We start from the raw sequence: 13,477 nt of genomic DNA on the forward strand, positions 1-13,477 counted from the left end.
ACAGTATGAGAGTTCGCTGGTGTTTAAGGAATCGCATACCACCATACCGATTTATGCTAGAGGTCAATTGGGAACCACATGCTTTGTTTGAATGAGCCCATGATATCAAATTTCATAGTTGTATTGCTTGCTAGCTAAAGACTTAGGCATGTGTGCATTGGAATCCCTTCAATCTCATCTCGGGTATTTGTGGCCTCCCAAACCTATTCCAGTAGAATTACAAAAAAAGAGAAACCATCTCATTAAATCCATCGAATTCCAATGACTATTGAGTCCTGCCATCAAACCGGATGCAGGAAAGAATTTTGTAGGCTACCACTCCAGCATACTGTCATGTTGCCAAATCGCGATATTGCACCGCAGAACTCCAAGAAAGAGCCGAAGGTCACCGTCTGAACGGTAACCGAAATGAATTTGCTCGGCATGCCATGTTGTTTCCAGTAGTAAACATCCACCGATCTCATTTCCTCAACGTGAGGAAGCATCCAGCAAAGAGGCCGCCAAGCCTATTCTTTAAAGAGATCCGTTCAGATGCATGTAGGTAATGGGCACGATGATAGCGATGACAATGCCAACATTGACGATGATACCGGCGTAAGTGGCGACCTGTTTCGGGCGTGGAGCGCAAGAGCCGAATCGCCCCTTGGTAAGCTCAGTGATGACCAAGTCTCCGAGCCAGCGGTACAAGATGATCGCAGGTGGGAACAGGCAGAACAGAGCAAAGATACCCCATGACAAGTTCCAGCGAGTCACCTCGTCGGCAGGATTGCAAGCACGCTCAGGGCAAAGGAGATGAGGGGATTCCTTGCTCGCGACAGGCCCATTTCGAAGTACACTCAAGCTGTAGTGGGTAGGGAGTCCTCGAAGCGGCGTGTGGGTATTGCTAGACGATGGTCGTTCACTTCCACCCCTACTATGGAAATTCGAAAATTGGTCGCTTCGGCACGTAGAGATCGTTCTTGCATCGGACGCTAATACCATTTCCCGGAGTTTGGTCTGTCCAGCAACAGCAGAGCGATTGCGTCCAGCAGCGGAGTGCATTGAACGAGAAACCGATGGACGTTTACCAGATCTTCCTAACAAAGTCCTCATGCGGTGATGAGAGGGGAACAACGTTTCCTGCGATGGTGATCTCTCGTGTTCTTCAGGTGTCCATCTGGGCTGCCCTGCACCATGTATGGGAGTGAAACTGGAAGTACAATCTGACTCAATGTAGAATTCGGAACCAGAACGCGGGCTTCGACGAACTGGCTCGGTTTGCCATGTTGCCCCGGGGCTACTGGTATTAGCAATGCTACTGCCGACCGCGTGCATTCCTGTTCCGCCAGGCGATCCAGTCAAGTTCACCTTGGAGCCAAGTACCGTGAACTTTTCGAAGGAATTTGCAAATTCACCTCCCCGACTAGCACGACCAGTACCACGTCCGTCGAAGGGTGAGGACGATAGATCTCCAGTACGAGAATATCCCTCTACATCATCGTAAAGGATGTCATCATTCGGCCCCGAGATCAGCAATTCTCGAGTTTCTTTCTCACTCAATGTATAAGGGCTTGTCGTGGGCCAAGGAAACTGCCTCAATCCAGAGGTTGTGTAGTCTTCCACCCTGTTGAGGCCGGACCCTCGGGCCAGTGGAGAATTAGAAAAATGTGGTGGACTCGACGGCAGCAACAAAGACCGCGACTGTCTGGGAGTTCCAATATGATTAGTTTCGTCACTTAGGACCGGAGGACTGGAGCTGAAAGGGTTGTCGTGGGTAGCTATTGGGCTTGGGTGCCGATACAAGGATGAGTCCTTTCGGAGCCCATAAGCTTCCTCGGGGAAGGGGAGCGAGCCTTTGGGCGACATCTGGCATACCGATCGAGAGCCCTCAGAGCTACTGTAATCCGCAATGCTGGAGCCGTCAGACACATGGGATCTGCGGCTGCTAGCTTCAATAGTCTCCCATTCATCTTTTCCATCTCCGGGGGCGGCCGATTCCTCCTGCAACATGAGGTCGTCTGTGCCACGTTTGAACCATGCTGATGGCGTTACGTTGTAGCGTCCCTCGAGAGCTGCTTCTTCAAAGATCTGCTCAGCTTGTATAAGTGCCTCTTCCGGGGTTCTGGAATTGCTCGGATCATCGCCTTGAGAATAGGAAGAAGAAGCTGCAAGGGTGTTGAGCGTCATCATCTTCTGAGAATCCCCCATATTGTCTTTGGTAATGTTTCGTGGTGTCTGAAGTAGAGCACGAGTGTCGCCATAGGACGATGCTGACATCATGTCCGAATTAGTCGCTTGGGCGAATGCTGTCTGAGCTGCGTGACGCTGCGGAGAAAGCAGCTGTGGAGCAGAATCCAGTGGAGGAGGACCTGGCCCTCTAGTGGTATCTACGACCTCGGGATGATTGGTAAGGTATTGCATATCATAGATACCACTGCTGCTTGCAGGTTGCGCCCTTGCAGCAGGAGAATCTGCAGTGGCCTTCGATGCGGGAAGAGGGTCATCAAATGGGGAATTACCATTGCCCATCCCGAGATCCTGTCTATACTCTGCAATGAGCCTGCTGATTGTGTCGGTCTTCTCTTCACTCGTGCGAACTTCTGACGCAATGGAACCGAAATTTTGTACGTCCTTCCTTGGTGTTGCATTGCCAATGGGGGAGTATAGGCTTGGGCCATCATTTACATTTCGGATGGCCAGTGGCTCACTAAGTCGGCTGATCCTTCTGCTGGCTCTTTGGGAAAGCAAGCCAGATAAGCCATACTCGGAATCCTGGTCATAGACGGATGAGCTGGGGTAGATGGAGACCTCGTCATAATATGGACGGTGATCGGGATCCGTCATGGCTGTGGAGAGTCGGTCACCATTTGCGCGTCCCATCTGGCTAGAGGGTTCGTCTGGAATCATTGAAGTAAGAGGCAGAGAATAAGAATCTTCAAAGGGTCCGGAATCATCATCGGCAGCAACCAAGGAAGGATCTCGGATCGTGTAGGCACTGCCGATAAGAGGTTGATCGGACGCTTCCGTAATGTCGCTAGTGTGCTGCGAACGTGCAAACCCTCCATGGGTATTCGAGGTTGCTACCGAGTTCTGGGAAATTCGTGGCTGTCTCAATTCATATAGTTCCTGTTCCTCAACTGCGCCTCCATGCTCCATTTTCCTGGTGAAGGTCCGTGTAAGCTGCTTCAAGGGAGCCAACTGTTTCAGCGAGAAACGAGATTCCGGGGAGCGCTTGCCGAAGTCGTGAATTGAGGCAAGCGATCTGGCATGATGGTCGACTGGGGAAAGACTATCACGGCCCGATCCCAGAGGAAGCCGTGCAGCTGGAGGACTGCAGATGTCCGGATCGGTAACTTCATTTTCTTTTTTGGCTATCGAATTGAAAGCAGATGAAAAGTCCTCGAAGAGGCGGCCACGCGCAGTCATGTCCTAGTAGAACATCAGAAACGGTCAGAAAACCATGATTAGAAAATACTATACGTTATGATCGAGATGAAATCGATCCGCAGACACGCTCAATGGAAGATATTCGGTCGAGTCGAAACCGCGTGACGGTGTTTCAATATCATGAAGAAGCAGCGAATCGTGTGGATTGATCAAGTCGAACGAGGTGCCACGATAATGAATGACGGCAGGAGTAGCTGGCGGGGTCACTGGAGCAGTGGATGCAAAGCTTCTCTCGTGTTGTTGCGGCCGGTCAAAATTATCGTCTGGAGGCGAAAGCGGCGCGTGGATCAAATGCGGAGGGCGAGGAAACAGTGACAAAGAAACGTTTGAAGACTCTGTACGTGCACCGCACGATAGCAGATTGTCGGTCGAAGAAGGTGACGAAGGTGTGAGAGAAGAATGTTGCTCAAAAGGCAATTTGTAGACGGGGAGGGTGGGAGAGGTTGGCAGAGGGGGTTTCAAGGGCTTTGGTAACCTTTTTATCGGCTTCCAATTGCCTACCTTTGACTCGACGAGATTCGAGCGATGAGAGAAAGTGTCTGGCTTGTTTCTCCAAGCAGCAGTGCCGAATGGCTCGGCTGATTGTGATCTGAATGGACTATCGAGCAAACCAGTGGATGCTGATGCCTTCGGAGACGACTCGTTGGTGTCGTAAAGTGAGGTTAGTGGAACAGCGGAGCGAGATGGTTGGAGCCTCTGAGAAGGAGGGAGGTAATTCTGCGGTGGGATCCGGCGAGCCAAAGGTGCGTACTCAAGCTCATTGAGAGCGGGAGCTGCAGCCTTTCTTCGAAGCCTTCTTCCAGGAGGAGGATTGGCGGGCACTGCAGTGTCGTGTTGTTGTTTGCGATACTCGTGGAGGGTGAGGGGAGTGGTGGTTCGAGATGGAGCAGTACTGCCAAGTGAAGGGCGAGGTGAGTGAAGGAGAGGTGTTGGATCCACGTCTCCTATGGAGTGGCGAGAAACGCGCGATTGCGACACCTTCACCGCCATCTTGACGACTTTTGTTCTCACTGGGACTTGCGAGCTTTACTTCCAGATGGCCTGTGAAACCTATGTGCCTGGGGTTTGGCTGACTGACTCTTTACTAGATAGCTTCGATGTCCAAGACGAAACCCACGTACAATTCGGACAATCACCATATCGTGTGCATTTTGATCAAGGCGAGGCGAGACGTGCACGAGCGAGATGCATTATGACATTGTCTTCCGGACGCGCAAAAAGGCCCAAGGGGAAGTACGCCGTGTGCGGAAAAGACCGTTATGGATGTCGATAAGTGCCCAGGATGATGTTCTGAATGAATGAAGCGGGTGTCGTGATCCACACAATTCGTTCGAGTTTTCACAGCAGGAGAGTTGATATTAAGGATTAAACTTGGACTTGGGATACGGTGGAAGATATCAGGATGAGAGAGAGTGGCCTGTTTCTATATCTTTCTGGTAGTTCTTTCCGGCTGTGTTTGTATGGCCCGGTACGTTCCGTTTGAGGAAGGAAGTTGCACTTTGACGTATCGAATGGAACACAAGGAGTGACGAGGAGGTCAATTAAGAAAGGAATATGGAATATGAGCGAAGGCAAGAACAAGGAGAAGATTTGAATGAACTTTGGGAATGGCCACGGCGAGAAAGAGAAGAAAAGAAAAGGGTGTGGAGAATGGAAGAACGAGAGAAGACACAAATAGAGAGGATTCAAGACACATGACGAGTACTACTACAACTACTTCAAGTACTCCACCCCTACCTCCTTCTTCCTTCCTTCTCCCTACTACCTCTATTTACGATGAGGGTGGCCCATGGACTGGGTCATTGCTAGCTCACAAGGACCGCTATTCGTATTGTGTCAGCAGCAAGTAACATTTGGATATGCGAATCAGGTTGCCGTTTCTATGGTATAATCAAGATTCCACCCAGTAGTAGTCCGCTAGAGGCCCCGAGCTGTCATCGGAGTTGTCCCGAGCTCTAATCTCTGGGACCGGGAAGGGCGAATGGGTGGATTGGCGATGGGAGAGAGAAATGGAAGAAATGGGAGGAAAATGGGAGAGAAAGTCGGATGGAAGGTTTTGTGTGGTTGATGTTGTTGATGCTGTCAGGTTAGTGGCAGGTAGGGTTCGTTCCTTCTGACCAATCACGTCCCACCAACGCGCCCAGCTGAGAGACCCGGAAATGGGACCTCATGGACTCGTCTGTCTGTGGCGACGACCCTCTGCCAGTCGTTCACTTGCCGCAACCTCCGCTGACACCACACTACACCTTGGCCTGTACCTGTTTCTTTAATCCCTACGAGTGCTTGCACTTCTTCCCACATGAACCTGAACCGTTGAAAGACACATGTAAAGTAAATAAGCGTTATGATCCATCTGCCTGTCGTGTACGTCGGTCGTGTCAACCCTCGTCATGTGTCTTTAATACCGTTGATATTAGAAACGTATACACGGTTCTACGTACCGTGAATGATGATAGGTACTTTATTTAGTATCATTATCGTTAGGATATCGAATATATACTCTACGAAAGATAAAGGACGAGGTTATTTTATACGGCTCTATACCAAGCAAGACACTTCTGGCTCACACTTCCCTCGTCTTTAAACATCCCTCTGATAACCTTTCTGACCTCTCGTTACGTTGACTTGCTCAGTTTTAATTCTTACCAACAGGCATCTAATCGAAGTTATCGCTCACTCAATGGATTGCGCCCAATATCTACCGCCCGAAACCCACGAACTTCGTCCTTCAACTCATATCGTCTTTGTCTTCGACGTAAGGTACCATTTCTCGCATCACCCTCGTTAGGTATAGGACTCAAATGCCGATCTATTCGCGTCCATGCCGCGAAAGGGGGATTCTCATACACCACTCGCACATTGGCTGCTTCTGGTATCACAATTTGACTGTTCGCGTTGGTATAATGCATGCAATCCCTTCGGCAGCCTCTATTGTGGCCGTCTGGCCACCGAATTGGATCCCGAGCTCTATCTGGAGGATCGTGACCCGGCCAAAGCTCGTCTAAAGGGTCGGGATCCCGGGTGCCTGGTCTGTTCGGACTCGAGATTGCCTAAGGTTCAACGTGTCAGTCATTTAGTGTACGGCATACCGTGAAACTGCTGCCCACTTACATTAGTCGGATAGGTGGTCCCTGGCATAGCAACATACTCTTCCAGCGGGCGTGGCAGATCTGCAAAGTTGAAGCCTCGACGCGAATGAATCGGAGAAAACTTTTGGCCAATATCGGTCCTGAAACTTATCGCACGGTCCTGGGTGGGCATGAATTTGGGTAGGTTCTGGTACCACTGAGGGAAATCGCCAAACCACCCTTCGATCTTCGGGTCCACATCCACGGAGAGATATACGTCTCTCACTGAGCTTGGTTTATGAACGAGAAGCACAAAGTCGAATTCACGAGGCAATCCAGATCGCTGGAGGAGGTTCTCTTCTAAAGTCCACACTGCCATTGCATCCTCGACATCAAAATCGGGGCCTAGTGGGCTTTGCAACGATCGGAGTGAACCCTGGATGCTCATCATATCATAGATCTTGTAATTACTCTGCAAACCACCGGATGGATTCAAGGTTGCTGCTATGGGTGCTTGGGAGATGCCTAGTGAACTGGACAGGCTGAAGTTCCATTGCAGATCTTCTGGAGATATGGCTCCATACATGAGCTCAGGTGCGTGACCCAGGATCCTTGGATGGTTTGAAGCTGGCCTAGAGCTATGACGGGGGATTCCAGTTTTGCCAACATCTGTGTCCGGATTGGCATGGACGCCAACGCGGATGACCGCAGAACGGATGCGATGAGATCGATGGTCGTGAGCGTGGAAGACGAAATGAACGGAGACGAAGTAGACGTCATCCAGTGCGGGCTCGTGAAGCAAGTCACTCCGATAGTAGCCACGTTGTAGGCGATTCACGTGTGCCGAAATGAACGCATTCCCCGGAAGGGTACGCTCATATAGGCATTTCTGATGAAGGCGAAGCCGGCGCAAGGGCGCATTTGCGTCTCGTTCATATCCACGAGAAGCGCGTTCTTGAGTAGAGTTGCTTCGTCCGACTGGTCTCTCCGGTGCACCTGTATCAACCGGCCTTTTCCCGCGTTCGGTCCGTGAAGTCATCGGGGGAGGAAGACGGATGATAGTCAGTACTCTATAACGATGAATGTTGAAATGGTTATATCCGTGGTAGAAGATGCGTGGGTTATTGAGTGGCAGTCATGACACAAGCCGACACTACGGTGAGTTGTTAATGAGTCTCTGTCTTCTGAAAACACTAGGCATCATAGCAATTCGGTGGACAGTCACGTCGGTGGCCATGCACCTTGGTGTGGCTCACGCGCCCGTACATGACCGCCAATGTCTCACAAGGCAAGTGGGATGGGTGTCAGCATTTGAGATGCCGGATTCTGTCTACTCTGGCAGATGATCCTTTTCTAGAACGTTTTGGTGGTTGATTTGTGTAGGACGAAGAAGACATGATACGGATTCGGGCGTCATATATGGCCAAAGGGTATCCAACTATATCGATGGTCTGCTGTTCTTGGAAGGTCGTGTCTTATGGGTGGAGGACGGATGAGGTGGGGGAGTGAATAGCACTAGGGCCTGAAGGGGAAGGGCGGGTAGTACTTGTTATAATTCTTCTTACGCCATTAATTGGTGGCTGCCTCTGGTTGCTCTTATCAGCAGCCTTAGGCCTTAGGCATCTCTTATCGCACACATGAAGAGACAGTATGAGGGTTTAACAGTCCAGCCTAAAGCAAAGATGCTCATGGCCGTTAAATGCCACACAACGCCCTTACTGTGATTAGTCCAGGCTAGCTAGGAAACGGCGGGAGGGGTCTTCGTTCTCATAGCTCTACTTTAGACCTACCCGTATCTACTCACCTACCTACTTCCATCTCTCTGTCAACTCAATTCCTCGTTGCCTTGTTTTGGGAACCAGACTTGTCCATCTCATCCTTGAGCCTCTTCTGCCAAGTCTGCAGGGAGTCGAGACGAATTCCCAAAGTTGCCTAGCGTATATCTCACAACATCAGACGAGAGGGACGTACAGACGTCCGACAGTCTGTACCATGCAATTGTGCCCCAAGGAGGTGGGTACCACCATCATTCGGTGTTAATCTTCAATTCAATGTCAACTTTCTTACCGCCACAATCATGACTGCGATCATGGGCGTCTTTGTGGCTTTCTGACCTTCTTTGAATTGTCCTTCGACTCGTTCTACCAGTCATTCGCACGCGACCCACTACCCCGCTAACGTTTCGTCATCCCTGTCCCAGCTCGACAAGCTCGTCATATCGCAACTCGGAGTCCTTGCACAACGTCGTCTTGCTCGAGGCGTCAAGTTGAACCACGCAGAAGCTACAGTCAGTCCTTCACGGCCTTACATGTTACTGTAGATTACTCATTGCACCACAGGCCCTGATTGCAAACAATCTCCAAGAAGTATGAGCTTCTCTATCTCCGTCAATGCCCTCCCCGAAATCATCCTACTGAACTTTTCCAGCTCGTCCGTGATGGCAACCATACAGTCGCAGATCTCATGGCCATTGGCAAGACCATGCTCGGTCGCCGCCATGTCCTTCCATCCGTCGTCACGTCGCTGTCTGAACTCATGATTGAGGGCACTTTTCCCTCTGGCACATATCTTGTCACAGTCCACCATCCCATCAGTAGCGATGATGGCGATCTCGAAAGGGCTCTCTATGGATCTTTCCTCCCCGTACCCTCCAACGACCTGTTCCCCCTACCGGAAGCGGCTCTGTACGAGAGTACGAAACAGCCTGGCGCCGTCATCGCCGTGAAAGGCGAGGCGGGTGTGATCAGATTGAACGAGGGGCGCAACAGGATCAAACTTAGGGTGAAAAGCACTGGGGATAGACCCATCCAGGTACGCGTCTGCTTCTACGATGGCGGTCAAAGAATGGAGCTTACAATTGCGTCACTTTAGGTCGGCTCCCATTACCATTTCGTGGAAACGAACCCCCAGCTATCCTTTGACCGCGTCCGAGCCCATGGTTATCGCCTAGATATACCCGCTGGCACTTCCGTCCGATTCGAGCCTGGAGATACCAAGACTGTGACACTGGTACAGATTGCGGGAAAGCAAATCATAAAAGGAGGAAACGGTTTGGCCTCGGGCCACATTGGAGATGTGGAGGTCATTCAGGGATTGGAAGAGCGCATCAAGGCCGCAGGATTCTTGCACGAACCCGAACCGGTTGGAGACCAAGCGCACATCGACATTTGCACCATGGAACGCCAGGCATACCTCAGCATGTTCGGACCTACGACAGGCGACCTCGTCAGACTCGGCGCAACCGACCTGTGGGTAAAGGTGGAGAAAGATATGACAACCTACGGCGACGAGTGCTCCTTCGGTGGTGGCAAGGTGCTGCGAGAAGGGATGGGTCAGGCTGGTGGCCGGTCTGACGCTGATACTCTGGATACTGTCATCACGAACGCGCTAATTATCGACTGGACGGGCATCTACAAAGCTGATATTGGCATTAAAGACGGAATCATTGTTGGAATTGGCAAGGCTGGCAACCCAGATGTGATGGACGGCGTGCACGCGAACCTCATCGTCGGCGCCTGTACAGATGTCATTGCTGCGGAGAAGAGCATAGTGACGGCAGGCGGAATCGATACGCATATCCACTTCATCTGCCCTCAACAGGCTGAAGAAGCAATTGCTTCTGGTATCACGACCATGCTGGGAGGTGGCACAGGACCAAGGTATGTTACTTCATCCATAAGATCGCGAGAACCATACTAACATTTTATCAAGTACCGGCACAAATGCGACCACCTGCACGCCTGGAAAAACGCACATCAGACAGATGCTCCAGGCGATCGACGAGCTACCTCTCAACTACGGCATCACGGGCAAAGGAAACGATGCAGAGCTACTACCTCTCCGCCAGCAGGCCGAAGCCGGCGTCTGTGGCCTCAAGCTCCACGAAGATTGGGGCAGCACGCCCGCCGCCATCGACGCCTGCCTGACAGTCTGCGACGAATACGACATCCAGACGCTCATCCACACCGACACGCTCAACGAGTCCGGCTTCGTCGAGCAAACCATCCAAGCATTCAAGAACCGCACAATCCACACATACCACACCGAAGGCGCGGGTGGAGGCCACGCCCCAGACATCATCAGCGTCGTGGAGCACGACAACGTGCTGCCCTCGTCGACGAACCCCACGCGTCCCTACACGCGCAACACGCTGGATGAGCACCTCGACATGCTGATGGTGTGCCACCACCTCTCCCGCAACATCCCCGAGGACGTCGCGTTCGCGGAGTCGCGCATCCGGGCGGAGACCATCGCGGCGGAGGACGTGCTGCACGACCTGGGCGCGATATCGATGATGTCGTCGGACTCGCAGGCCATGGGCCGCTGCGGAGAAGTCATCCTGCGCACCTGGAACACGGCGCACAAGAACAAAGTGCAGAGGGGCACGCTGCCCGAGGACCAAGGCACCGGCGCAGACAACTTCCGCGTCAAGCGGTACATCAGCAAGTACACGGTCAACCCGGCCATCGCGCAGGGCATGGGACACCTAATCGGCAGCGTCGAGGTCGGCAAGGTGGCTGACCTCGTGGTTTGGAGTCCGCAGAACTTTGGCGTCAAGCCGAAGCTGGTCGTCAAGAGCGGGTTCTGCTCGTACGCGCAGATGGTGAGTATCTCCCCCCTCTTCAAGCATCACAGAAAAAAAACCATATGTACTAACTTTTCGAAAGGGCGATCCCAACGCCTCGATCCCAACCGTCGAGCCCATTCTCATGCGCCCCATGTTCGCGCCCCTCGTGCCCCAAAGCAGCATAACCTTCGTGTCCGCCGCGTCCATAGCCAGCGGCGCGATCGCTACCTACGGCCTGCGCAAGCGCGTGGAGGCGGTCCGGAACTGCAGGAACATCGGCAAGCGGGACATGAAGTTCAACGACGCGAGGCCGAGGATGAGGGTGGATGCCGAGAGGTACACGGTGGAGGCGGACGGGGTGGTGTGCGAGGCGGAGCCGTCGGAGACGTTGCCGTTGACGCAGGGGTATTTTGTGTACTGAGGAGTTGGATGTGGTTGGGGCTGTTGGGTAGGCAGTTGTTGGGATTGGAGATGTTGGTGTTGATGTGCTATGCTGTTTTACACGCTACGTTGGAGTATATCAAGCGCCATACTACGTATCTAGGTAGAGATTGGATGGAAAAGAAAAAGAAAGGAAAAACAATCAAGCGCGTTCCTCAAGTACTGTGTTATACTGCTAACTACCTAGAAGTACCTTTATACACCGTAATATAAACCACGAGGATGAGCAGAAGTAATATCATTGAGCAGCTCCTTAAGCACGTGTATATATACCTGTATGTGCACATGTGAGAGCAAGAGAGAGGGGGACACTAGGGCAGCAGTAGTGACAATCCCAAGGGGGTGAGATGGGGATACGGGTAAGGATGAACAGGCGGGGGAACGGGAATGGTAATGATGGTGATGAGATCAGGGTCTCGAAAGGAGGGTTCAGAGAGGGTTCGCTGGGAGAGTAGGGAGGGGGAGGGGAAGTGGGTGACGGAGCGGGAAGTAGAATGGGCAAAGACGGATGAAGGACTGGGACGTGGTCCTGTCTGGCACAGGAGGGTAAGTACGAGCAGTGTGTGTATAACACTGAGGGTGTGCTGTTGGCGATGGCGACGGCGCTGGAATAAGGGTGCGGTGTTGCGTGATTCCTCAGGGGATGATTGAAGTGCGAATAGTGTTATGTCGACATAGGCATAGACACAGGCAGAGGGTGCAGGTGGAGCAGAATTGTTGGAGTGCAATATACCATGTAGTTGCTATAATGCGACACGGTGAATACCGACTAGTAGGAGGAGGAGTAGCAGAGGAGGCCGCTGCCCTAAGGTAGGGGAGAGGGGATAACAACGTAGGTAGACACAGGCATAAAGACGACTATAGACACAAACACATACAGAGAGAGACACGAGATCCAAGTCCCTTGTCTTAGGCTTAGGGGCGAAGACAGAGAGGCTCTGTGGCTCTACACAGTAATGAGAGCAGAAAGTGGAAGGGCGGTTGAGCCAGTGTGGTTGAAAGCAGTTGGTGAGGGCCTTCAAGGGGACAGAAGAGGGGAGGGGAAGGGCAGTCAACCAACCTGTGTGCTCCTACGGCAGATGACCACGACCGCCCAAGCAAAATGCTGTGTCCATGGTATTAGGGGAAGGATGGATCCAACTTCAAAACGTCAAGCGTCAGAGTGTGTAGGTGGGAGGGAAGGTTTGCTACTGTGTGTCCACTACTCTTCACTGTGTAGTCTGAGGACGAAGAGGGAAATTCTCTCCTTGCCCGATCGCTGGCTCACCCACACTCACACTCACACCCACCAAAGTGACCGAACCACGACCACATGCAACCAACTCGGCCTACCAACCAACCGAGCCAGGCCCAGCCCAACCCAACCATCTCTCTACCGTCTACCCTACCGTCGACCTCGACGCGGGTACCCAATGATCTACCGCCTAAACCCAACTCACTCACCAAAACAGTAGGACGCGACTGCTGAGGAAAACAATACTGACTGACAGACAGACAGGCAGACCAAAACAATAACACAACGAGGCCACGCGCACGCGCACAACCTGACCTGATCTGATCTGCCTCGCCCGGCCTGCCCTGCCCTGCCCTGCCCTGCCCTGCCCTGCCCTGCCTGCCCTCCTTCCCTCCCTCCCCTGGCATAACCGCCGACAGCCCGCCGCCGCCCACTTACGTACTCACCCACTTTGGCTCGCTGCCTCTCCTCTGCCTCTCCCTCCTCCCCGTCTCCCCCTCGTCCCTCCAGTCGAATTTTTCTCTTCCTTTCTCCGTCCCCCCTCTGGTTTTGTTGTTGCTCGCACGTCGTCCTCGCCTACGCCGGCGCCTAGCACCTGTTCTACCACCTGCCACCCACCCACCCACCCACCCACCCCGCCCACAATATCGCCAGTCGCTTACCTTGCAACCTTCCCTTACCCTTCCCTTCCCCCCCAACTGCGACCGCCTTTCCTTCGCCCTCTCCTCCCTCCTCCCTCCT

General features: G+C 52.5%; 4 protein-coding genes across 4 annotated transcripts; 2 read left to right on the forward strand and 2 right to left on the reverse strand.

Moving 5' to 3' along the window:
- Positions 1 to 33: 33 nt before the first annotated feature.
- On the reverse strand, positions 34 to 4,422 carry BU24DRAFT_449315 (uncharacterized protein). The gene is made up of 2 exons (XM_033530936.1): positions 3,460 to 4,422; positions 34 to 3,408 (listed from the first exon to the last, which is right to left on the reverse strand). Exons 1-2 carry the CDS (start codon positions 4,414 to 4,416, stop codon positions 514 to 516), a joined length of 3,852 nt encoding a protein of 1,283 aa, XP_033386036.1. The 5' UTR covers positions 4,417 to 4,422; the 3' UTR covers positions 34 to 513.
- A 1,231-nt stretch (positions 4,423 to 5,653) lies between these two features.
- On the reverse strand, positions 5,654 to 7,974 carry BU24DRAFT_420746 (uncharacterized protein). Its single transcript, XM_033527552.1, has 2 exons — positions 6,538 to 7,974; positions 5,654 to 6,476 (listed from the first exon to the last, which is right to left on the reverse strand). Exons 1-2 carry the CDS (start codon positions 7,531 to 7,533, stop codon positions 6,093 to 6,095), a joined length of 1,380 nt encoding a protein of 459 aa, XP_033386037.1. The 5' UTR covers positions 7,534 to 7,974; the 3' UTR covers positions 5,654 to 6,092.
- Positions 7,975 to 8,267: 293 nt separating this feature from the next.
- BU24DRAFT_420748 (urease) lies at positions 8,268 to 11,716 on the forward strand. The gene is made up of 7 exons (XM_033527553.1): positions 8,268 to 8,507; positions 8,695 to 8,781; positions 8,834 to 8,860; positions 8,922 to 9,305; positions 9,366 to 10,153; positions 10,206 to 11,097; positions 11,162 to 11,716. Exons 1-7 carry the CDS (start codon positions 8,487 to 8,489, stop codon positions 11,480 to 11,482), a joined length of 2,520 nt encoding a protein of 839 aa, XP_033386038.1. The 5' UTR covers positions 8,268 to 8,486; the 3' UTR covers positions 11,483 to 11,716.
- A 529-nt stretch (positions 11,717 to 12,245) lies between these two features.
- On the forward strand, positions 12,246 to 13,239 carry BU24DRAFT_156446 (uncharacterized protein). The gene has a single exon (XM_033521328.1). It carries the CDS (start codon positions 12,459 to 12,461, stop codon positions 12,954 to 12,956), a length of 498 nt encoding a protein of 165 aa, XP_033386039.1. The 5' UTR covers positions 12,246 to 12,458; the 3' UTR covers positions 12,957 to 13,239.
- The last annotated feature ends 238 nt before the right edge of the window (positions 13,240 to 13,477 follow it).

This window comes from Aaosphaeria arxii (genome assembly GCF_010015735.1).
Source record: "Aaosphaeria arxii CBS 175.79 unplaced genomic scaffold BU24scaffold_3, whole genome shotgun sequence".
Taxonomy (NCBI): Eukaryota; Fungi; Ascomycota; class Dothideomycetes; order Pleosporales; genus Aaosphaeria; species Aaosphaeria arxii.

What these genes read in the sequence shown, in the direction of transcription:
- BU24DRAFT_449315 (XM_033530936.1), bottom strand. Translation starts at nt 4,416, where the DNA reads ATGGCGGTGAAGGTGTCGCAATCGCGCGTTTCTCGCCACTCCATAGGA. An exon ending in GATTTCATCTCGATCATAAC is followed by an intron (nt 3,409 to 3,459) that starts GTATAGTATTTT and finishes ATGTTCTACTAG; the next exon opens with GACATGACTGCGCGTGGCCG.
- BU24DRAFT_420746 (XM_033527552.1), bottom strand. Translation starts at nt 7,533, where the DNA reads ATGACTTCACGGACCGAACGCGGGAAAAGGCCGGTTGATACAGGTGCA. An exon ending in GGACCACCTATCCGACTAAT is followed by an intron (nt 6,477 to 6,537) that starts GTAAGTGGGCAG and finishes GTTGAACCTTAG; the next exon opens with GCAATCTCGAGTCCGAACAG.
- BU24DRAFT_156446 (XM_033521328.1), top strand. Translation starts at nt 12,459, where the DNA reads ATGAGAGCAGAAAGTGGAAGGGCGGTTGAGCCAGTGTGGTTGAAAGCA.
- BU24DRAFT_420748 (XM_033527553.1), top strand. Translation starts at nt 8,487, where the DNA reads ATGCAATTGTGCCCCAAGGAG. An exon ending in TGAACCACGCAGAAGCTACA is followed by an intron (nt 8,782 to 8,833) that starts GTCAGTCCTTCA and finishes ATTGCACCACAG; the next exon opens with GCCCTGATTGCAAACAATCT. An exon ending in GGAGGTGGCACAGGACCAAG is followed by an intron (nt 10,154 to 10,205) that starts GTATGTTACTTC and finishes CATTTTATCAAG; the next exon opens with TACCGGCACAAATGCGACCA.